Here is a 26,049-nt window from a genome sequence, read left to right as displayed (position 1 = left end):
TCATAAGAAATTTTATTCCAACTGACGGAATAAGTACCATATGGGGTATAAATACCTTATTCCCCGTTACTACCTGAAATTACCACAATTTCGATGATATATTGTATCATACCTTATTCCCCGTTCCATTTGACATAATGAGTATCATACAGGGTTTCCCACTTTACTTTTTTGCCTAAATACCTTATTCTCCGTTGCTACATGAAATAATCCTTACTCATTAGTTTCTTCCTAAAAATAATTTTAGAATATATTAAGCCACCACAATTTTAATATTAAGAATAATTTAGAAAATGATAATTTTGTATAGTAAACAAATATAAATACACAGTAGTACTTGTGTAATGTATGTGTGTTTTATAAGTACTCCATATGATTTACATTTCAATATTATCTTTTACATCAAAGAAAAAAGAAGCTGTCAAAACAAAATGCACAGGCAAATTAACAACTTTTCTAATTCGATAACTTCTGCTCTTTCAACAACAGTAGTTTTACTCTCTTATAGACCAACTAAAATTGAATACTTATAAATCCCTCTTTTGATATAACTAACTCATTTTGTTGATTCACCTTCTCAATTAGTGTCTCGAAACTCATTAAAGAAAGCTACATTTTATAATTTAAGCACATGGGCCATGTTGCACTCTCTCTGCTAATCCTTTATTTTAGAATTTTTATATATATAGAATGAGCCAAATTCAAAGTGTACATTTTCTTTAAAAATGATATTAATATCAAGTGTAAGTTCATAAGTGGAAGTATTTATATTTTTTGTTTCATTTGAATGTAAGAGCGTGGAAAATTTTTGAGTAATCCTAAGGTTAACCCTCTTAGGCACAATAAAATAATAATATTAATATAGATACAATAAATTTGAGAGAGAACAATCATAAAATTAATGTCTGAATGTACTCTTGGCCAAGGAAATTTCAATAATTATAGGGTTGGCAACCCGTTGGATCACCTAATCATCTAAATTTTTTCGAACTTATATTGTCATAGTTTTGTCAAAATAAGTTGAAGTGAACCCACCCTTATATGTTGGTTTTCACTTTTTTTTTACCTAATTTCATTTCTTGTTTCATATATTGTCTCTTGTCTTACTTCTCTCACTTTAAAAGACTGTTCTCCCCAACCTATTTTCAGTTCAATTCCTAAATTATTATCATTACTATTAGTTATAATTTAACTCACTGAATACTCATGTCCATGGCCGACTCATTTATTTTGCTTTTGGTTTGATTTTTCTCCGACCTTTGATTATTCACCTTTTTTTTTATCATAATTTTCTCTGTTTGAGGATTCTCAATTTGGTGAGATATTTTGAAATTGTGGGTATGTAATATTTAATGGGTTTAAGCCGTTTAACATATTATTTGTGAATACTTATAGTTATAGAGTTGGTATTAGTCCTTTCTTTGCCTAAATTATAGCAATTATAAAACAATCATAATTTCCTAATTAGTGGATATAAAACCGGTAACTATTGGACAAAAAAAAAATTCTCATAAAATGATCTAGAAAAATTGCTGAATATCCTTCAGCACAAGCATGTATCTCAAAGAAAAAAAAAGAGAGAAAAAGAGTAGATCTTTGCATGCATGTGTATATTCTTGTACGGATTTATAATACAGTTATTCAATAATGTGTAACTAAATTTCCTTAAATAATTTTAAAAAAATCAAAGAAATCATTTTAATAGGATTGACACGTGGCTTTGAATTGTGTGTATATTCTTGCACGGATTTATAATACAGTCATTCAATTATGTGTAACTAAATTTCCTTAAACAATTTCAGTATCAAATTTAAAACCATCCTGCAAATATTTTTCAACTTCAAAAAGAGTAGTTGAATGGAATATTTGACAGGAAAGGAAAACCCTTGGAAGATTTCCTTAAGTGGAGATTTCCTTCCAGTGAGGAATCTTTCTTTTATAGTCCAAAATCACGGATATATCTTCAACTTAAGGGAATTGGAGGTTTCCTAAAGCATTCAATGACTGATTTTCAAAATTTGGGAAACTAATAATAAAAGAATCAAACATAATAATTTTGATGGGATGTGACACGTGACATCTATTTAATTGCTCTATAAATGTGGGGTGAATTGTGAGAGTAGAATTTATATGAGGCTGCCACATAGGCTAATTTTTTCTTGCTTTAATATTATATATGATTAAAAAGATGGTAATAATTACTACCACAAGTCACAACTCACAACAACTATAATTTTTCTTTGTCTATAAAATGAGCCTAATATTAAATAAATTTCATAAACAAAATCTACTACTTTTTGTAATTTATGAAATTAAATATTAGCATTCAAAATTAATATTTCTTTTTAAAAAAAAAAATCTACATTACATAAATTATGAAAAAAATTATTTTTTTTATAATTATATTTAATTATAAAAAAAAATGAATAACTTTATTTATATAACTTTGATCATAATATGAAATGAGGTTCCTTTATTGATATAAGGACCACCAAATAGTGAAAAATTGAATAAAGAATAGATGATAGAGAGTGTTGGAGAGCTAGTTGTGTTGAACCCCATATATGTTGTGCATATGTGAGTTGTCCCATATTGGAGAAAGATGAGAGAAATAAAATACCACAATATGAACTAGAAGAGCTACTCTTACCATTGCCAATTGATTTTAGTATGAAACTTCCTTTGAGCTTGTATGTGATTCGAACTCTCCTCTTTCTTATAGGGTTGCCCAAGCCAATTTTCAATCATATCAAATTTATCTTGATCTCCATGTATCTACATATCCTAATTTAGATCAATCCATAATAATTAAGATTAATTTAAGAATGATAATATTTATATAATGGAAATTATCAATGTTAATTAATTTGAGTTGAAAGTTTCAAAGAAATAAAATCTATATCTCTATGATGACTCATGTTCATAGTGCAAACACATCAGTACTCTTAAAAAATCAAAAAGTGAGTCAAGCACCAAGACTTGTCAAGAAAATAGTTTGTTTCATAGCTAAATATATCCAAGTATAGAGATGAGGACTAAGGGGAGGCTATTACTTTCAGTGGGTCAGTCGACTCCGTGTGGGTCCAACCCATTCTCTTCAATTGACCTCACTCGAGTCCACTCTTTCCTAGACTTTTCGTGCATGTATAATGTAGTATTTTCTATGGTTCCCTTCTTATCAAACATTAACATCATCTCTTCACCCTACAAATCTTTTTCTATTATATGCTATATCATTCCTTATATATATACACGTAACATTTCATTCTAAAATTGCATTAACCTAAGATTTTTCATACAACTTATTTTGTAGTAGTAAAAAAAATAGCCATTGCAAAAATGAATAACTCTTCCCCAAGTTTTGAATTACCCGGGTTTCGATTTCATCCTACAGAAGAAGAATTACTTGATTTTTACCTTAAGAACATGGTTCATGGCAGAAAAATGCCTCATGATATTATTGGGTTTCTTAATATTTATCGTCATGATCCTTGGGATTTGCCAGGTAATTTGTCAAATGTCCTTTTATTTATTTACTCATCATAATTCATTCATATATGTTTAATTTGCTTGTATGAAAATATCTTGTGAAAAACATATATATGAATATAGTAATTAATAAAAAGAATGTTTAGCTAGGATTGTAAAAATAAAGAACATAATTAATAAGTTGTAGTTTTATTATTATATTTTTAGTTGTATGCATGTTATGTTTGCTAAGTTTATGAAAATATAAAATGACAAACAGGGTTAGCAACAATAGGAGAAAGAGAATGGTACTTCTTTGTGCCAAGAGACAGGAAGCATAGCAATGGAGGAAGACCCAATAGAACCACGGAACACGGGTTTTGGAAGGCGACGGGTTCGGATCGAAAGATTGTAAGCTTATCGGAGCCTAAACGGGTTATGGGGTTAAGGAAGACTCTTGTGTTCTATGAAGGTAGAGCACCAAGAGGTAGCAAGACTGATTGGATTATGAATGAATACCGCCTACCTGATAATTATGTTCTAAATAATAAGGTATACCAATCAATTATCCAATCTTTTTTATCAACTAACTTATACTATGTTGGAAGTATAAAAAAATTAATATTACCATGTTCGGGTAATCGGGTTTAGTTATCAAATTTTTAGTTGATCATAATTATATTATATTAATGCAACAATTGGTTATGTTATGAACTTAAGGAGCATTTTCTTTGGTGACTAATATATCAATGATTATTATTTAGTGTTTCTCATTTCCTAATTTAATTAGCAATATATCCGTTAAGTTAGTTGATATTAGTCGTTATTAACCTAACTTTGCAAAATTATACTAATTAATCAACAATAGACCTATGAAATAATTAGAGTTACTTTATAATCATGAGATTGTTACTTCTCCATTAATATCAAAAGTGGAAGGACTTTTTTACACAACACATTAGTCAATTGGAGCATTAGGTCCCACCAAGATCATAAATTTAACTTCCATTTATCAACACATGAAAATTTATGTGTGTTAAATATGCTTTTCTGAACCTTTTAAATAAATTCTACATACATTTATGTTAATTTTATTAAATCAATTCAAATTCTGTTAGCAAAAATCAGTTTCATTTTATTAAGGCTTGTTCGGTATTACTGTGGTTTCCTGTTTTTTGATTTTTTGAATTTCAAAGTCATATGATATATGTCCTATAATGAATAAAAATTTAATTAAATTTATTGAAAACATGATGATTTTGAAAACTGACAACTAAAAAGTGAAAACCACTTTTTCTGGTTTTCTGTTTTTGGTCTTTAGTTTTCAAAAAAATTGAAAACTGAAAACAAAAAACGATAACGAACCTGCCCTAAGTATCGTGTTATAGTTTTTACTCGATTGAGAACTATGTGATTTATCTTATAATATAATCTTATGGTTGGAAATGTCCATGCAGGACATAGTATTGTGCAAGATATATAGGAAGGCAACGTCATTAAAAGAACTTGAACAAAGAGCAGCCATGGAAGAAGAAAAGTCAGCAATTGGATTTACATCTTATCCCACATCTCCATTATCCTCATCAAATGATAATCATTCTCTTCAAATTGGTGGTGCTCCAATTACTAATGGTCAACTATTACAAGATTTGTTTCCACCTATGTCTACTAATCATATGATTACTAATTTGAAGAAAGAAGAGCCTAATTTTGTGGAAACTAATTGCAAAATTGCTGCTGCTGTTACTTCAAGCCCAATTCAACTACCCTTTGGTAAAGAGAGTTTAGAACTTCAACTTCCGAAATCGGGCTTGGAGTACTGGGCCCAAGACCCAATAAACTCATTAACATGCAGCCCATGGCTTGAGAATTTGTTGAACTTCTCTAGCCCAACATTAATTTCCCAAATTCTATGATTTATAATCTTGTTTACTTAATTAGTTTGCTAGATGTAACTAATTTGGCCCAACTTTGGCTTTGTTAGTTGAGCCTTTGTTTTCTGTATGTATGATACAATTAGTAAGTGAGTTCTCTATTTGGCTGTTTTTCCCTACTACTCCCTCCGTCCCATAATATAGTGCTTGTTTCTTTTTTCACGGTCTCCAAAACGTAACTTTGACCTTTAATATCTTCAATTCTTTATTAATAAAAAATATAAAAAGTTGATATTATGAAACTACACATTGAGACGAATCTAACAAGATCCTACATGAATATATATTTTTATATATACAAATGAGAATATTCGGTCAAAAATTTTAAAGTTTGACCACCAAAAATGAAATAGGCACTATATTATGGGACGGAGGGAGTATCTTGAATCCTCTCTCTTTAATTTCGAAAAGTATGTGAAAATTGTGGAGGGATGAGATTGTTGTTTTTTTGCTAAAGTAGAGTCTTTGTGAACAAAGAATATGGTATAATTATGTACCACGTATTTTCCTAAGAAGTTGTTCTTTTTTTAATGCTTTTGAGCATACGTAAAGTTGGGGCTTTGCTAAACAACGCCCTAAAATTTCCTACTAACGCCCTAAATACGGTATTTTTATACCGTATTTATACCCTTATATTTCTTTTCTCTCTCCTCCCCTTTGACTCACTTCCCCAACCCCACCTTCTCCAATTTCAAAAGTTTCCACCACACCACCACCACCACAACCACCATAGTGTCCCGACACACTACCACCACCATTCCCGAACTAACATTACATTCCTTGCTTTTTGTGACCAAAATTCAGATATCACACTTTTTCTCTTTCTTCTTAAAATTTTGTTCTTCTCCAAACATACAGTTTTTCTGTTTGTTTTTTTCTCCTCAAAAATTTTGTTTGATGATTTAACAACAAAGCAAACCTAAGTCTACAACCTCATACGATGATGTTGATGATTATAGATCTTCTTTCACTTCAAGGGTGGGGTAAACCACAAACAAACTACCATGATACTCATCTGTACATCTTCATTTTAATTTTTTTTTTTAAAAAAAATGGGGCGCCCACCAAGGACGCCCCACCATCGGTGGAGGCGTCCTTGGCAGGCGCTCCACCACATGGTGGAGCGCCTGCCAAGGACGCCTCCACCGGTGGTGGGGCGTCTTTGGTGGGCGCCCCATTTTTTTCTGAAATTTTTTTTTTTTAAAAAAATTGGTAGGAGTCTACCGTGGACGCTCCACCACCGGTGGAGGCGTCCATGGCAGGCGCCTCACCATGTGGTGGAGCGCCTGCCATGGACGCCTCCACTGGTGGTGGAGCGTCCATGGTGGACGCCTACCTATTTTTTTAAAAAAAAAAAATTTCAGAAAAGGAATAAAACAGAGGAGAAGGTGGTGTGGAGCTACGGTGGTGGTGTTGTGTCGGTGGTGGTCCAGTGGTGTGGCGGCGGAGGTAATAGTTATGCAGATGGAATAAGAGAATAAGATGTGTGTAATTGTATGAAATTCGATGATTACAATCTCACTACTGCCTTCATTCTGAGACATTTCTAATTTTTGATGAATTTATTGATCGTATGATGATTTTTAAATGCATAGTTCAGATAGGTGTTGGTGGTGGTGGTGGTGGTGGAGGGGGCATGAAGGTGATGGTAGTGTGGAAGAAGAAGGGGAAGTGAGGAAAGAGAAGAAAATAAAAAATACAAAAATACAGTATTTTATACAAATACAGGGCGTTACCAGGAAATTCTAGGGCGTGATTTAGCAAATGAGTAAAGTTGTCAAGAATAGTATATGTATTATCCTCTACGTCTCTTCATCTTTCAATGAGTATAAAATCATGTTATGTTCATGGTCATTATGAGTCTTGAACTGAGACCTCAAATATGAATATTATTGACTTAGCCACTAATCCATTGTAGTATAAATAAGGCTACTCTCTTTGATAGCTAAAGAAGCCCATACATTCAGGCTTTTAACCTCCTCAACCCATGAAAAACAAAAGTTTTAAAGCTATTGCCTGAGGTAATGTTGTTTTTACGACCTGCAATAATGGGCATTAATAAATAACACTAACGGTCAATTTGGTAGTCGTTAATTAATGGAAATGAATTTTAAGTGGAATTTCATTAGGGAAGCACCCTTAAAATCTCCGTGGGGAGACAATTTTTCTCCATGGGCAAGCAATCTCACCCCTAAACTTGTGTTTTTGTCTCAAAGGGGAGGGAATTTTCATTACCACCTATGAGGTGGTATTGGATGTGAATGAAAATTCAAGAAGGAAAGTGGACACTTTAGGATAAATTAGCATTACCATGGAAACGAACAATGATATTTTTCACAAATTTATATACAAATTCATTCCCGTTACCACCATTTATGACCAACTACCAAACGGGTAGTAAGAGATTTTTTCCAGGCTGGTCAAATCTAATTGAAAGAAAATAGGTATAAAAAAAATTGTATTGTATAGGATCTCAAGCAAGATATGTCATATTAGGCACAATATAGATTTAGATCGAGTATTTTAAATAGGATAATGAGATATATGTTATACTCGTAAAATATTATAATATTGTTACAATTTTTTTAAAGGGATATTGCTGCAGATTTTGCAGCGCCGCAAATAAGGGTGCAATTTATTACTGCAGGTATGTGACCCAACAATAACTTAATCTATTGTTGCGTTTTCTTGAAAGAACCACATAAATATATTCAAATGTTTTTTAGATAATATTTTAATTTATTGATGCGATTTCTTAAAGGAAATTGACATGAACAATCCTAATTATGGGCGATTTGCCATATTCAGTCCCAAAGTTTTGATTATTATACAATGGTCCCAACTTTGGGTATTATTTACAAAAATGGTCTCGGCTGGTTAATGACCTGCTGCAACGGGTAAAACCACCCAAACAGCAGCCCCATTGACGGAATTCTCTCTCTCCCTAAAAAAAGCCCTGGCTTTTTTGAGCCAAAAATGGTCATTCTCTCCCTTCCCCTCACTATCATCATCATCACCATCATAGTCATCATCATTTTGCACCTTCGAATAACATTTCTCCCTTTCAAGATTTCTCCTGCTTCCACGAGAACTTTTTAAATTCTCGAACAACAATCAGTTCCTCTAGATAATGTTTCAATCTGATGCAAAATAATAATTACAATTATTATCATAAATAACATAAATTCAACTATGTTTTCTTTAATTCTCAAAGAAATTCAAAATTGAGGGAAATTAGTCAAATAACAAAAACATCAGGCTCCTTAATTTCCTCTAGGCCACAAACAATCCATCTCCATAAAACTGTGACCATAGTGGATTTAGGAAATGGTGCAACGACACCGCTAGGCGACAAACAACTGTTACAACAACAAGCTCAGGTGGAGAGAGAACAAAACTCTGCACGACCAACCATGGTTGCAACAATGGTGCAGCACCGGCAGCAGCGCCGATAAGGGTAGCGCAGTAGACACGACAACAAAGCAAAATACAGAGGAGATAGTTAACAGCGACACAAGTGCAGCAACAACGAATAGTTTCAGGGGGTATGCAAGGAGGGGAGTTTCGGGGGTGGCAGGGGAGGGGGGTTTCAGGGGTGGTGGACGAGCAGAGTTCGCGGGGGAGGAGCCGAGGAGGGGGGGAGGATAGATGTGGGAGTACAATGTGACACTCAAGAGAGGAGTTTGAATTGAGTGGCTAAATTTAATCGCTTTTCGCAAAAACTCTGTTATAGCACTATGCCTAGCACGGTGTTATTCGCTCATAATTTTCCGATTTGTATTTTTGCGAAAACAAAAACGTAACACAATATGAAATCAATGATCAAACACCATTACACCAGATATAACATGTTCAATCTCATCTTTGATATCTACGTCCACACAAACCAAACTCTTTTATTATTTGAATCCTAAAATATCAAACTTTTAATATAATAAGATTCCCCTACTACTAATCCTAGTAGTGTTTCCCAACACTTAACTCTAAGTGTTGCAACTCTCTAAAATAGTGAAATTACAGAAAGAATAATGACTTCTCAAAAGTGTGCTTCTTATTCAAGCAAATAGAGAATTCGTTACAATCGCTGTTTAGAAACCTAGTCTGACTGGAACTATGTGCCACTCTCTGTGTTTCGGGAATCAGTTTTCATCTTTCAAAATCTCCGATATTAAATATAAAAACGTGAGTTATGAAGCTGAGTTTCTATCCCTTATACTCCCTCCGTCCCATAATATAGTGCTTGCAGTCCTTTTTGGGTGTCCCAAAATGTTGTGCCTATTTTCCTTTTTATCAATTTGTTTGGACTAAATTATCCTTCATTTCTACATAAAAATTTCCAAAATACCCCTACATTTCTTTTAAAATATGTTCCCCTATTTATTGTTTTACACCATTCCAAGAAATATTTATTGTTCTTTCACTTTATTTTAAAGGAAAAAGAAGAAAAAAACTAGTTCCAAGACAAAAGTACCCAAAAACATTTACTTAATAAATGTTTTTGTGAAATTCTAAAACTCCTTCCATTTTCCTTAATTCTTATGAAAAATGAGAAGTGAGCACTATATTATGGGACGGAGGGAGTATTAATCTATTTTGTATGAAAATCCTTCTCTAATTGATGATTATGATCTTTCACTCCTAAGTAAGGGTGAAAGTTATTCGGATAAAATCCAAAATCCAATCAAATCCAATCCGAATTAGTAATTCGGATCGGATTCAAACTGTGTTCGGATTGGATTCGGATTGAGATTTTTTGAAAAATTGGATTTTCGGATCGGATTGGATTGAGGGTAATTGGATCGAAAAATCCAATATAATCGAACAGTAATATGCCTATCTAGATTGGGTTTAAGTGCTTAACTAATTTTTTATTATAAAAAAACTTACTCCATAGCCCAATACACATAACACTTCAATCCTTTCCCTAAAACACTAACTGCACTTAATTCCTTATTTCGTAAATCTATTAGGCTGCTATTGTGCTTAATTGATTTCATCGAAGAACAAGAGTTTTAAAAAAATCGGATTTTCGGATCGAATCCAATCTAGAGTATGAAATTTTGGATTGGATTAGATCGGATTCAAACCCTAATTGGTTTGGATTGAAAAATTGAAAGGCGCTAATCCAAACCGCACACCGAACTTTCACCCCTACTCCTAAGATTAAGGGATAAAACCTTTTCTTTTAAGAAAACAATCTTTATCTTATTCATCTTTATCTTTAGCTGATAAGTTTTTCTCAATTCAATGTTTATCTAAAACTTTGATGACCAAATTTTTTTATTTATTATCCTTACTCACACTCCTTTTGTTTTCAAAATTCTTTTATTAAATGTTTTCCTTTAAATCGATTTTTACAAAATCCTTTTTCTGAATCAGTTTTTTATAAAATCTTTTTTAAATCCGTTTTTTATAAAATCCTTTTTAAAAAAGTTTTCTTTAATATCTTAATTTCGAAACTAAGATTCCCTTTTTATATAGATATATGAAATTAATATGCTTACCTATTTTCTTAACTCTAAGAAAATAAATAACCATTCTGATCTCACATTTCTAATTTTAGCACAAAGTTTAGCACAAGGTTCCAATACTTTACATTACATAATTATGAGTATAACAAAATCTAAGCTTCCATATCTTCAAGATCTTCAATCTTTCACGAACCTCCAGTCCTCATGGCTTTCTTAGATCACTGTTACACTCATACAAGTTATGACACAAATCGTTGATCATCTTCAAGATAACATGTGTTAATTATCATCAAAATAACATTGACTTAGAGTCACAACAAATTCCTCCTGTGTTTATCATCATCAAAATAACATTGACTTAGAGTCACAACAATAGAGAAGGAGGGAGCTCGGGAAAAGAAGGGCTAACCAGCAAAGAGATTGAAAAAAAAAAAAAAAATTAGTCTGTTAAATCGGTAATCAGTCTATCGGGACTATTTTCGTAAACAATAAGTTTTTTTTAAAAAAAATTCTTTTTTTTAGGCAGCATATTATTGAGTATGGGTAAAACTATTGGTGTTTATTAATATCCGATTTTTCGGATATCCGAAACTTTTTGAACTGGGTGCAAATCGAAAATTTTAATTTTTGGAAATTCAAAAATATCATAAACATGGAAATTTTTCAGATATTTCAGATATCTGATCCGAAATATCCGTTTACAAAGCCGGATATCCTAGAGGTGATCATGGGTCGGGCCAAAAATGACGGACTTTTCAGGCCAAAATATAGACTAGAAAGTCATTTTTGGCTTGCCCAAAGTCTGTCCCAAAGCCAATAAAAATCAGACCGGGTCCCATCCCGGGCCACAAAATTCTGCCTAAACCCGCCTAAATTCGGTCGGGCTGGCGGACTGGGCTTTTTTGATCAATTCTCATATCCGAAACTTATTATATGAAATTTTCCTTTGAAAATTGCATTTTTATTTTTCAAATATCTGATCCGATCGGATCTGAAATTTTTTGCATTGCATTTTTCCTGATCCAAAATTTTCAAATATACGAAATAAACACCTCTAGGTAAAACAGGAGCAATAGGGTTATTTTTAACTGGTCTTAGTTTCCAAATCCAATTTTGGTGAAGGAAAGTTGCCGATAAATGGCACGATTCGTTGCATGAACAGAGCCCACAAGATCTTTGTCTCGTGTCTTGCCCGATAATCACTCCTGGACTGTCCACCACAAAATTGAATAAAGCTAATGAGAGCTAAACTACTAAGAATTTAGCCATTAGCGAAGACTTTCGGTAGACTATAATGAATAGTTTAACTGGTAACTATATCCTGATTTTTACATCTTATGTTACCATGCCGCATACTTGCGATTAAATAACACTAATACTTATTTTTTCCTAGGCTGGTCCAATCGAATAACAGAAAATAGTTATAAAAAAAAATTTACATGGTATAGTATCTCAAACAAGATATGTCATATTAGGCACGGACGCACGGTATAGATTCAGATCGAGTATTTTAAATGTGATCTGGTGGACGAATAAAATCATCAAGACAAAATAGTAATATAGATTCAGATCGAATATTCAGATACTAACATCTAACATCGTATGTTAACGCTTGCAACTATGTCGACTCATCAAAAGCAATTTCCTTAATTCTTACTAGTCTTGTATGCACGCGATGCGTGCATAGATATATAAAAAGTTAAAACATTGTGTAATTACATTTAATAATCTAAAATAATATTGTATAAGAGATTACTCACAAACTTTCATTAAAAAAACATATTAATAATACAATAACGTAACAATAAACAAACATCTAAAATAGTATAATTTCACTCATTTCATTTGCTTTCACTGTGTAATCAATAAAACCTTGGCAATTTTTTGCCAACAAATCCATATATGCGCACTATCCTTTTGCCTCAACTACAAATTAAACAAATCTAACAGATAACTAAGACATCCAATTTGTAGGAAATGATCCTTCGCTTTGATTGATAATTTGTGTGCCATATATACAACCTATCATTGACATATTCTAAGGCTAGAATATTGGAAATAATAAAAGCTATACAAGAAAGTATTACAGAGAATAATGCTTTCCTATTATACATATATACTAACACACCCCCGCAGTCTAAGCGGGAGGTTGGCGTACGCTAAGACTGTCCCGGAAATCATTAAAGAGAACGCGCGGAAGACCTTTGGTGAAAATATCAGCAATCTGATAACGGGATGGTACATGAAGAATGCGGACTTCGCCGCGGGATACCTTTTCGCGTACAAAGTGGATGTCCAACTCAATATGTTTAGTGCGCTGATGTTGAACAGGATTACCAGAGAGATAGATGGCACTAACATTATCACAGTATACCAGAGTAGCCTTGTGAAGAGGACAACGAAGCTCCAATAAAAGATTTCGGAGCCAACAGGACTCAGAAACAACATTTGCCACACCCCTGTATTCAGCTTCAGCACTTGATTTAGATAAGGTGGGTTGGCGCTTAGAGGACCAAGATAGCAAGTTATCACCAAGAAAAATGCAGTAGCCGGAGGTGGAGCGGCGAGTGTCGGGACACCCACCCCAATCTGCATCTGTATAAGAGAGAAGAGTGGCAAGCGAGGACCGATACAGATGAAGACCATAGTCAAGAGTACCCTGAATGTAGCGTATGATACGCTTGAGAGAAGTCATATGATCAACCTTTGGATCATGCATATGCAAACACACCTGTTGAACTGCATAGGAGATGTCAGGACGAGTGAAGGTGAGATATTGTAAAGCACCTGCAAGCTGGCGATAATGGGTAGGATCAGAGTAAGGAGCACCAGCAGAAACCCCAAGCTTGGACTTGGTGTCAACAGGAGTGGGACTGGGCTTGCAGGAAGCCATGCCTGCACGCTCAATAATATCGAGAGCATAGTTTTTCTGTGATAGAAACATACCAGAAGAGGTACGAGTAACAGCCACTCCCAAAAAATAGCTTAAAGGACCAAGATCCTTCATAGCGAACTCTGCACTGAGAAGAGACATGATAGAGAGACGAAGAGCATCAGTAGAAGCTGTGAGAATGATATCATCAACATAGAGCAGGATGTAAGCAACATCAGAGCCACGACAGTAGATAAATAAAGAGTGATCACACTGGCTATGAGAAAAACCAATAGTGTGAACATAGTCGGCAAACCGCTGATACCAGGCCCGTGGGGCTTGTTTAAGCCCATATAAAGACTTCTTCAAGAGGCAAACATAATCAGGATGATGAGGATCCCTAAAACCCAGTGGTTGATGCATATAGACTGTCTCCTGAAGATTGCCATGTAGAAAAGCGTTCTTGACATCCAGCTGATGAATGGGCCAAGAACGAGAGAGAGCAATACTAAGAACTGTCCGAATGGTAGCCGGCTTGACAACCGGGCTAAAAGTCTCGTCACAGTCAACTCCAACCTGTTGAGACCTGCCATCACCTACAAGACGGGCTTTATACCTTTCAAAAGAGCCATCAGAATTCTTTTTATGACGAAAAATCCACATAGAACGAATAAGATTCACATTTTCAGGACGAGGAACTAACTCCCACGTCTTATTTTTAATTAGAGCATCAAATTCATTGGTCATGGCAAGTTTCCAATTCGGGTCTTGGAGGGCATGGATAGGATTTTTAGGAAGGGGAGAAATAGAGGTGGAAGTGGTGTTGAGATTAAACACACGTTTGGGCTTATAAATACCGTGGTGGCTGCGGGTTGTAACCCGGTTCTGAGGAGGAGGGGAGACATGTGGGCCTGGGCTGTTAGGAGGCGAGGGGGGGGCGTCCAACACGGGAGATGTGGGTAGGCGTGTGTTTGGCGTAGGGGAGGACTGGGCCGAGGACACGGGTGAAGGAGAGGGAGAGCTGGGCCGGTCCGTGTCCTGCTGAGGAGAAGGAGGAGGTTGGGCTTGTGTGTGTGGCGTAGAATGCAAGTAGTGCAGAATATAGGGAGAGAGGCCATGTTGAAGAAAATCATAGGAGTTAGGAGTTGGTTGATGGAGGTTAGAGAATGGAAAAGTATTTTCATCAAAAATGACATGACGAGAGATGATGATTTTCTTACTTGAGAGATCATAGCATTTGTACCCTCTATGATTGGACGGATAGCCCAAGAAAACGCAAGGAGTTGACCGGGCTTGAAGTTTATGAATAGTAGGGGATGGAAAAAGTGGATAGCATAAGCATCCAAATATTCGAAGATGAGAGAAAGTGGGGGCTCTTTGAAAAAGAATGTGAGTAGGAGATTTGTACTTAAGAACCTTGGTAGGAAGGACATTTAGGAGGTATGTAGCCATTTGTAAAGCATGATGCCAAAACGAAGGGGGCATGGAGGAATGAGCAAGTAACGTACGAACAATGTTATTAATGGACTGGATTTTGCGTTCAGCTTTACCATTTTGAGGAGAAGTGTGGGGACATGAAAAGCGAAATTGAATCCCATTGGTTTTGCAAAACTCATGAAAGGGTCCATTATCATATTCCCGCCCATTATCACATTGAATATTTTTTATGTCTCGTTGAAATTGAGTTTTGATTAAGGCATGAAAGGAGAGAAAAATAGAGTAAACTTGGGATTTAGTAGCAATGGGAAAAGTCCATAAATACTTAGTAAAATCATCAAGAAAGAAAACATAGTAACGATGTCCAGTAGAACTCAAAACAGGAGAGGTCCAAATATCACTGTGAACAATATCAAAAGGCATAGTAGTAGATGTCATGGAATCACAAAATGGCAGTTTAATATGTTTCCCCAAGGGACAAGAAGTACAAAAATCATGATGAGCCTTATTACAATCAATCATATGATGACTACGAAGAGTATGAAAAATGTTGTGGCCCGGATGCCCTAAACGAGAGTGCCACACAGCAGGAGATGCAGCAAAAAATGTAGATGGTGTGGTAGTGGTAGACAAGGACGTGAGAGGATATAAGTCCCCAGTACTCTCACAGCGCAGGAGGGAGCTCCCCGTCCGAAGGTCCTTCACAGAAAACCCAAATGGATCAAACTCAACAGACACAAGATTATCAGTAGTAAATTTGCGAACTGAAATGAGGTTTTTAATGAGTTTAGGGGCATGGAGGACATTTTTGAGAGTAAGGGAGGAATTATAAGGGGCTAGGGAAGTATGACCAATACCACGAATTGGAAGTACATTGCCATTACCAACTACAATACCATTATTTTTGCTCGAATTAAAATAAGAAGTAAGAGTACCTGAATTTGCAGTCATATGAGAGGTGGCACCCGTATCCATATACCAGTTGTCATCAGGATTTTGGAGAGTAAGAGTATGAAGAGCAGCATCAATGTCAGTAGGAGCATAACCGGTAGAGGGTGGTGACTGCATGGAGTAAGGTGGCGTGGCCTGCATGGTGTATGCATGGGCTGTGGGACGTGGGCTTGACCCAAGAATGCCTTGGCCATTAGTTCGCGGGGGACGCTGCCATGATGCAGTAGGATAGTGACATGGAGGAGTGGCCCAAGGAGGCTGCTGCCACCCTTGCCAGGCGGCGTAGGACCACGGTGGAGCCAAAGGAGCGGCCACCGCAGACTGGTGGTGTGGGTGGTGGCCACCACCGCGGTTGGTTTTTCCGCGAGTATTGTAGTTCGACCTGCCACGAGCAACATTTTTGGATTTTTGAGAACGTGAATCACGAGAAGAAGGACGAGAGGTACCTCCGTGGGAAGAAGATGAATCATCATCAGCAATAAGAGCCGTGACACTCGATTCTCGAGCACGATCTTTGGCAGTGGTTTCCTCAAGTTTAAGACGTGAACAAGCATCCGAAAACGAGGGTAAAACATCTCGTTGGTGAATGTTAGTGACAAAAGTGGAGTAAGTAGATGGAAGGCCAGCAAGAAGACGCATCACTAACCGTTGATCGGAAACCGGTGATCCAACATTTGCAAGCTGAGTGGCAAGGGACTGAAGCCGTGTATAGTAAGCAACGACGGAGGAGAAATCGGCCAGTTTAGTGGTGGTAAATTCGGTTTCAAGATATGCAGCCCGGGAGTTTTTGTTATCCTGAAACATTTGGGCAACCCGAGTCCACGCAAGTTCAGCAATATCATCAATAACAAGAATGGAGGAGAGAATGTCAGAAGAGACTGTAGCATAGATCCACTGGAGAACTACCGCGTCGAGACGCGTCCAAAGAGGAAGGTCAGCCACCTTCGCAGCCGTGTAGGCTTCAAGAGCTGGGTTTTCGGTGGGAGGGATAATATGTTCAAGAACGCCATGAACGCGTGCCTGAACCTTAAATAGCGTAGCCCATTCATGATATTTAGCGGTTTCAAGGTCCAAGGTAATAGGAATGAGGGCCTTGACGTTGCTTACGGCGAGAGCCGAGTGGAAAGCAGGCTTTTCGGCCATTGGAGAAGCAAGAAGGTAGGGCAGAGAGGAGGGAGGAGAGGTGATGGGCGACGGCTAGGGTTAGACAGGAAGGATAACCAAATCTGATACCATGTAGGAAATGATCCTTCGCTTTGATTGATAATTTGTGTGCCATATATACAACCTATCATTGACATATTCTAAGGCTAGAATATTGGAAATAATAAAAGCTATACAAGAAAGTATTACAGAGAATAATGCTTTCCTATTATACATATATACTAACACAATTATTGAGAAACTCATGGGAAAAAAATACCTTACCCTGAACTGCAACTTGCCACAAAGTAAAGAGAAAAGAAAAAGAGAAAAGAGAATGAGAGAGAATACGGTAGAAAATGGTGATTGATGAAGGACGATTTTTGTTAAATTTTTTTTGGTTAAATTTACAATCAGTTTATCTTTGGTTTTTTTTTTCTATTTTTAGCTGTAATTTGTTTAATTTATCAAGGATATAATGGGGCTTTTAATATTTTGATGTCTCCCCTAATTCCTTTATAGAATAGAGATTAGGGATGGCAATGCAGTCCGGATCCGACCCTAGTCCGCTCCGATCCGAAGGAAAAAATCAGAGTCGATTCTGACAAAAAAGTAATCTGACTCCGTTTAAAAAGTCCGACTCCGAGTCGGAGGAGGGTCGGAGTCGGATCTCATAAAATAATACGACATCTGAATCCGACTCCGACTTTGAGTCTATCAATCTTTTTTTCTTATTTATGTTAATGTATTATTTATGTATAAACTAACTTCGACTTTCAACCAATTATATTATATATGATTTTCCCATTGAAGAAATGATTGTTAAAAATAATAACAATATTTAGATTATTTGTACTATATAAGATTTCCATATGATTATTAGAATAAATTGTAGTGATTAGATTATTGTATTATAGAAATATTCTATTATAAAAAAATGGGCAAAAAATAACTTGGATCAGATTCTGAGTCGGGTGTTCGGATTTTAAGTCGGGTCGGGTTCGGAGTCGAATGTCCGTATTTTAAGTCAGAGTCAGAGTCGGATTTTCGAAGTCGGTCTAAGATTTTAAAATTCGACTTCTTGTAGGGTGGGAGTCGAATTATGCATAATCCGGTCCAAATCTGACCCGATGCCATCCATAATAGAGATTCATGCTTGATTTGATATACTAAATATGTCATCAAAAGCTAATTAATACGCAAAGTCTTATAAAAGACCGTCTCACGTTAACACTAACGTGAGACGAGTCCCTTTTTCCTCCAATCCCCAGCCTCCGCCTTCAAGTCCTCCGCCACCCTCTCAAATTATGGAAGCTTTCTCTCTCTAACAGTCTCTGTTGAATAACAACAATAACAACGATTAGTATTTCTAGAATTTCGTCAATTATTCGTTTCATCGAGGCCGCCATTGAAGAAACTTGAGAGAGAGATATAGAAGAAACGGAGTCACTTGAAACCAACAATGGCGGAATCGGAGGAAAGAGAAGATTGAAGACGAAATAGAACTTGCGAAAAGAACCGACTGTTTTCTCGAAAAATCATCAAAATTGCGTAATAATTTCATGAATCATTAATTCTACTGCAGAATAAATTAGCATGACATCAAAATTTGAAGAAGAAAATAAGAGACGGAAAAAATTATGGTGTTAGAATAAAGAACTAAACCAGACACAGGAAAAGAGCAAAAGAGTGAAGTGGAGAGAAGAGACCAAAATCTCCGCAAAAAGAAGAAGAAGCTGAAGTGATGCGTTTACAGAAATCGCCATGATTTTTTGTTTGTGTGAGTGAGAAAATTGAGAATGCAATGGCGTTTGAGATGATGATCATGTGGTTACAAAATGTTGGACGTCAAAATGTTGCACGTCTTCTCAACGACACCTGATTTGAGGGGGAACATGGCTATGGTTTGCAATGGTGAATTGGTGGTGGGGCGTTGGTAACTTGGTAGATAGCATTTGTAGTTGATTCCAGAATCGTAGGTGGCTAAGATATGTGGTTTTTGAAATATTGGTGATTTGATGCGGGGTTCGCGTTGTTATAGCTGATCATGTGGACGTTCCTATTGGTGGGTGGGACTGTTCTTCCGGTATTATAGGTGGTGGACGATAGCAAAAGAGATGGGGACTGGTGAGAGAAGAAATTGGGTGTTAAACATTTCTCAAAGGGGATTGAATTTAGTTAAGGAATTTTAATAATTAGTTACATATTTCTCAAAGGGGAAGATTTTGTCATTTTCAAGTTATAGTTATAATTTTCCAATTAGTTACGGAATTTTAATAATAGTTAATATTATGGTTTTCTGATTCATAATTAGCTTTTGCTTAATAGTTATGAAATTTGATTATATAGTTATGATTTTTAGGTTATAAGTTATTAATTATGGTTAATAATTGTGGTTTTATGGTTGATAGTTGTGCTTTTGGCTATTAGTTATTGTTTTCTGATAAATAGTTATGATATTTGGGTATTAGTTATTATTGTTTTTTACAGTAGTTATGACCTTTTGTTTTTAAGTTCCGTTTTTATGGCTAATAGTTTTAGTCTAGAAAATAACTGAGATTATAATTATAACTTATGAGTAATTATTTATTAATTTCATGAGTAACAGTGATGCATGATTTTATGGTTATAGTTTTGATATTTGGTTAACAAGTGTACTTTAATTTGAGGGTTGATAGTATAGGTGGTCAATAGTTATCATTTTAAGGTCATTAGTTTTATTTATTGTATGCATTAGTAAATATTGTTTTTGCATTGGTTATTTGAGGTTGGCATAACTAATGCAAAAAATTCGATAGTTATTCAAGAAAGAGAGAATTATTTACGCGTGATATCGAAATTGTAGCCAATAAAATGTATTATATTATGATTTTAATGATATAACATACTAATATATACATCAACGCTTAACTAATATACTTTAGCGTTTAACTAATATACTTCAGCATTTAACTAATATACTTCAGCATTTAACTAATATACTTCAACGCTTAACTATTTCACCAGGAAGCAATTTAAGGCTAGCATATATAACTAATAGGTGCAAGCGCTTAACTAATTCTACTATTGGTTTGATATACGCGCGTGATGTCAGCATGACATTAGCGGTCTCATGTTAACATCAACGTGAGACCATCTCTCCAAAAACGGAGTCAAATTAATAAGCTCATTATCTTTTCACTACAAATTATTCTATAGAAGCAAAAAGAAACATCAAATGACAACTAGGAAAATCAGGGGATATGAGAAGCTTCAAAAGTCTTTGCAAATAGGCTGAACAACTTTTAAAAAGTGCGACCGTTAGCAAGTTTAGGTGGTAATATAAAGTTATGTGCGGGTGATACTAAGAGCAATGTCAATGGTGATGAGTTTGATCACCAAATTTCCCTACTTACTCATGTTTTGATCATTTCATGAACAAATGTATCACATCCACTCCACTCATGAACAAAAAAATCATCAAATTCCACTTTATCTCTCCTACTTTTCACTACCCCACCTCAACTTTCTCTCTCCTATTTCTCTTTCCTACTTCAATTAATAATATAACTAGTTATTAGGCCCGGGCTATGCTCCGGGTAAGAAAAATTTCATTAATTAATATTGTACTTTGATATGATATCACTAATTACAACTTGGTCTAGTGGTTAAAACTTTAGTACATGAACTTGAGGTCACGGATCAAAACCTATACCATGTAATTTCTAATTTTTTTTATTGTACATGGATTACATGAACTAAAACTCCCTAGGGAGAGCGCCACGTGGCACCGTTCCTGGTTTGCGCACGCCTTTTAATATATTAGTATAGATTTACATATTAAAAATAAATATGAATCATCTTATGATTACTTAAATTTATAATAATTAATTACCCAAAATTAATTATCATTATTGAGTAATTAGTAAAATAATAATTAATTACAAAAAAATAATTATTATTATCGCATGATGGGTAAAATAATAATTACCTACGATAATGTAATTTTATTATCGCGTATTAAATACAGAAAAATTATTATTTCTCTCTCCTATAAGTGTTTTTTTTGTTCTGAAATATATCAATATGGATATCATTTTATAGAGGGGAAAAAATATGAATTTTGGTATTTTTTTTTTGGAATAGGGATTTTCTGGGAAATTCCATGGAAATTTCTACGAAATTTCCCAAAAACACATAGCAGCAGCCACGTGGTAGCTTGCCACTGGCTGGCTGTGTATAACAATAGTACAATACCCCTTTTTCTTCAATTACACAGTGATGAGTTTGTTCACCATGTGAACAATGACGTATTTTGTCATTTGGTGATGGGTTTTATGTCACCAATGGGATCCAAGTTTTTTTTTGTTCAATCCAAATTTTCTGATTTTGGTGATGGGTTTGGTGAGCATTGACATTGCTTTAAGGTTGGACATGGAATCATGTTCTTTTGACCTTTTATATAGCTCATTATTATAATCCAAGAAAAAGTATAGTGATTTAAGGTGTATGGTTGTATACTATTATAAGTCGATATTTTTTCTAAAAAGAAAATAGATATGTAAAAATATCAATGTATGTTATTTATAGTTTTGTACCAACTTTCTTTCATTTTCCATCATACAATTACTTTGAAAATGCCAACCATCTGACAAATTTCAATAACTAAATCTAAAAGAAAAACAAAAACATCGTGGAGCTTATATATCTCTATTATACAAGCCAAGGGGAGCTATGGTGTCCCTAATGAAATTTATCCTTAACTAAATATATATACTTAATTGGATATTCAAATTTTGTACAATTATATCATTTCCTAAGTTAAAGATGGGTCAAAAATTCCAATAATAAACTAAATAAGATTAACAAAGTAACTTAACATAATGAGAAAAATGGTTACTCAATAAAAAAAATTACAAATTTAATTTGACTACAAAACTTTACATCTAAATGTTTATGTCAATTTTTAAAAACTTTATAGATTACAATAGTTTGTATAGCAATAATTATAAATCATATTTCTATAATTATATTATGATGAAATTAATTAGGAATCGTCCCAAACAATCGATGCACGGATCGCATGAATAAAAGACTAGTAGTTCATTATTATAACCCAAGAAGAAGTATAGTGATTTAAGGTATATGGTTGTATCCTATTATAAGTCTATATTTTTTCTAAAAAAAGAATAGATATGTAAAAATATCAATGTATGTTATTTATAGTTTTATACCAACTTTATTTTTCCATCATACAATTACTTTGAAAATGCCGACCCTTTTGACAAATTTCTTGCACTGAAACTAAATCTACAAGAAAAACAAAAAGATCGTGGACGGCAGGATTCGAACCTGCGCGGGCAAAGCCCACATGATTTCTAGTCATGCCCGATAACCACTCCGGCACGTCCACTTCTGTTGAATAATTTCATAGATCCGCATCATTGTATAATATTGAAATTGCTAGCGTTACTTTTGATCCAGTAAAAAAAACTTCACAGCCTACTGGTGCATATATCTGATGCAAATTGAAGAATAGTTATACCCTTTACCTTCTTTCTCAGCTTTTAAATAACAAAAAAAAAAAAACCAGGATTGGTATTTGGTAATATTATCCCTATTCACTGATAGACTGAGACTATGTTTAGTTCACCTGAAATTTTCTGATCTGAACTTATCTGATCTGATCTGAACTTATTTTTTCTGATCTGATCTGATCTGAACTGATCTGATAACAAGATCTTATCTTTTAGATTTTTCTCAAAATATAAGAAAAAATATAGTCATGTGGGGTCTTGTTTGATTCGTCTCATTGAGTACTTTATTAATATTCAATTATTATAATTTTTACTAATATGTAATGAAAGATATAGTGATTTTTAAATATAAGCATGATCTGAACTGATCTGAACTTATTTTTTCTGATCTGATCTGATCTGATTAGATCTGAAATAAGCAAAAATAAGGTGAACTGAACATAGCCTGATTCCTTCTTCAATTTTCATAGCTTTACTTATTAAGTCTTAGCTTACTCTATTTCTTCCTTCCGTCCAAACTCCGTATGTATCAGGTTCTCGACACTCCGACATAGATATTAGTAAATAACAATTAGTTTAACAGCTGGAAATGTATGTCCGACACGAGTATCCGAGTCTACCTAACACTAAAACCCAAAGGCACCAAAACAAAAAAGTATTTGCAAATGTAGGCGTGAACGGCAGGATTCGAACCTGCGCGGGCAGAGCCCACATGATTTCTAGTCATGCCCGATAACCACTCCGGCACGTTCACTTCCTGCAGAGCATGCTAAGAAGCAGTTACATGATCAATCATCAGAGGATAGTCAACTACATCGTACCGGTAAGTCCTTGATTAATGAGCCGGTTCTAGTTCCTGCAAGAGAGAAAACGTAAACTAGCCTCGGGGGTTGATCCGAGGAACGCCCCTCCGGCCTCCGATCAGTAATGGGTAAACCGGTAGCTCTCAAGTGGAGTATGATTGTGTTAGTCAACGTACCTCATGACTCAGATCAACGGAGTATTTATAAGGGGCCCGTCAAAGCCCGTATCCAAGTAGGACTCTGCTTCTATTGGAATATTCATAGGGATATCCCTTTTGTAATATTCTTTTATCCTATGCTGAACTTCTATCTTTAGGCCCGTAGGCAATTGTAGATGGAAGTTGGATCAAGCCCAGGCCCTTGATGAAAGGCCTGGAGAAGGATGCCGTCAAGGCATCTCAATGGAACCGGTATGACGAAGTCAACGATTCTGTAGTAGGCGTGTTTGACCATGGCGATACTTGTCGGTCTGGATAGACCGGTATGGAACTTAGTCAACCCCCATACATACATAGTACAAGCCAATGAACCAGAAACCAGTATTTTAAACATCAGATGTTCATTCTCAATTTTCTACGCGGAGTTCTACAGCTATGTAAACTTTTGTCCAAGTTAATGCACAAGTGAAACACAAGTTACCAAAAAAGTGATGCTTTTATAGAACTTCTCATCATTCTCCAAGATAATAAGCTTAAGCCTGTCTTGCTGCAAGTTCGTGTTTGTAGGATGCAGTTTCCAAAGTAATCCTACATACAAGTCATTTTATACAAAAGCCCTATATCATTATCTGCACAAGTTCTGTAACTTCTGTCAAATACAGTCCAACACAAAGAAATTTAAGTTAAGGTTTCACTTAGTAATGGAATGACCAATTTTGCTGTAATACTTTTCAAAATAATTCATCTTTGAAACCAACAGTCTTTTTTTAAGTTGATCAATTTTTTTAGTACGAGAGCAATTTGAGAAGATTTTAAAGCCATCCTCAGGTTGGGTTAGGGTGGGTCGGATTGAACCAGGTTGTGGGATACTGGGATTAGATACTCGGTCCACCAACTAGCGATTGGGTGCATTCGACTATAAGAGGAACAATAGAAATGTTTCTATTCAGAGAAAGAAAGGGAACCCTGATAGTTGATGCTGATAATTTACAGAAATTGTGAGGAATCTAGTTATCTTCTATAATGTGCTTCATCTGTCTCCCACTCTTGCACCACTACGCACGACATCCTTATTCCTCAGCCAAGCAATACAAATATGTATAACTGAATAAACAACCATATAGTTTATCAGGATGTTGTATTATCTTATTGTGTACGCATATATTCAGAATCCGTTGCACATGCATCAATTCGTTCCTACGTACTTTTTATCTTTTGTTTCTTCTTTCTCCAATCGAAACTAGTACTGTAGTACAAAACTACAAAGTTTTTCAGTCTTAATTGAGGACAAGAGAAAATGACAGAAGGTAGACTGACAATTATATCAGCTTTCATGTATTATTTAACAGCAAACGGGCTTCTGGTCAAAGCAAGAGGAAAAATTCATATACTAAATATGCTTAACATGAAGCATATCTCTTCATTTAAAAAGTCAGATTTCTATCAGTATCAAAATATATCGGAACTTACAACAGCTAAAACAACGTGGACGGCAGGATTCGAACCTGCGCGGGCAAAGCCCACATGATTTCTAGTCATGCCCGATAACCACTCCGGCACGTCCACTTCATATGGAAGAGTGCATATCATTCAAGTAATGCTGGAGGTACAGTCATCAATACAAACAACCCCGTCAGCAAGTCTCCAGGACTTCAGCTGATACCCTTCAACTCTACATTGTGATTAAATCATGATATGATTGCAGAAAATTGCCTTATTTTAGTGCATGTAAGTCAACAAGATTAAACCAAACAGAGAGCAAGAAAGTAAGTTAACTCTTCTGCTTGTATATCAGAAACAGCTCCCCTGTAAGGCTGTAATCAATCTAACAGACCTCGTGCACTTCAGATTACAACTTCAAACAAGCAGCAACGTACACGACAGAACTCAAACTAGCACTTCAGAAACCACGTGGTAGATAAGGTATGTTGCAACTAATCCAAAACTTCATTGTGACCCAGCCTCGCTTGATAATTTTACCCATTTGAAGTTTACAGTCCTTTAAAGATCCTCTTATATCCCAATTCATTGCGCACTTAAGCAAGAGTGTTCTTATGTCTGCCTGCCAAAGGCCTGATACACAAAATTTATGAACAAAATAGTAATGGAGAGAGAGAGATGCACTAATGGTTCCATCACCAAACAGCTACATAGAGATAGGTCCTCTTACTGCAACATGATTTTTGGATGATGCTGCCTGCTGCTAATATAATGATAATGTTATTCATCAATCATCAGTGATTGCATAGAAAAGTAAGAATCTTATTCTTATGTCTTGTGTACTAGAAATTAAAAA

General features: G+C 35.2%; 1 protein-coding gene and 3 non-coding genes across 4 annotated transcripts; 1 reads left to right on the top strand and 3 right to left on the bottom strand.

Moving 5' to 3' along the window:
* The first annotated feature begins 3,262 nt into the window (after window positions 1–3,262).
* On the top strand, window positions 3,263–5,503 carry LOC104903839 (NAC domain-containing protein 6). Its single transcript, XM_010691964.4, has 3 exons — window positions 3,263–3,505; window positions 3,749–4,020; window positions 4,926–5,503. The coding sequence occupies exons 1-3, from the start codon at window positions 3,340–3,342 to the stop codon at window positions 5,382–5,384; spliced, it is 897 nt and encodes a 298-aa protein (XP_010690266.1). The 5' UTR covers window positions 3,263–3,339; the 3' UTR covers window positions 5,385–5,503.
* Window positions 5,504–22,586: 17,083 nt separating this feature from the next.
* TRNAS-AGA (transfer RNA serine (anticodon AGA)) lies at window positions 22,587–22,668 on the bottom strand. The gene has a single exon. It is a non-coding gene; the product is annotated as a tRNA-Ser (tRNA).
* A 796-nt stretch (window positions 22,669–23,464) lies between these two features.
* Window positions 23,465–23,546, bottom strand: TRNAS-AGA (transfer RNA serine (anticodon AGA)). Its single transcript has one exon. It is a non-coding gene; the product is annotated as a tRNA-Ser (tRNA).
* Window positions 23,547–25,237: 1,691 nt separating this feature from the next.
* On the bottom strand, window positions 25,238–25,319 carry TRNAS-AGA (transfer RNA serine (anticodon AGA)). The gene has a single exon. It is a non-coding gene; the product is annotated as a tRNA-Ser (tRNA).
* Between the last annotated feature and the right edge of the window lie 730 nt (window positions 25,320–26,049).

Source organism: Beta vulgaris, chromosome 9, assembly GCF_026745355.1.
Source record: "Beta vulgaris subsp. vulgaris cultivar EL10 chromosome 9, EL10.2, whole genome shotgun sequence".
Taxonomy (NCBI): Eukaryota; Viridiplantae; Streptophyta; class Magnoliopsida; order Caryophyllales; family Amaranthaceae; genus Beta; species Beta vulgaris.
This window is presented reverse-complemented; position numbering and strand designations above follow the sequence as displayed.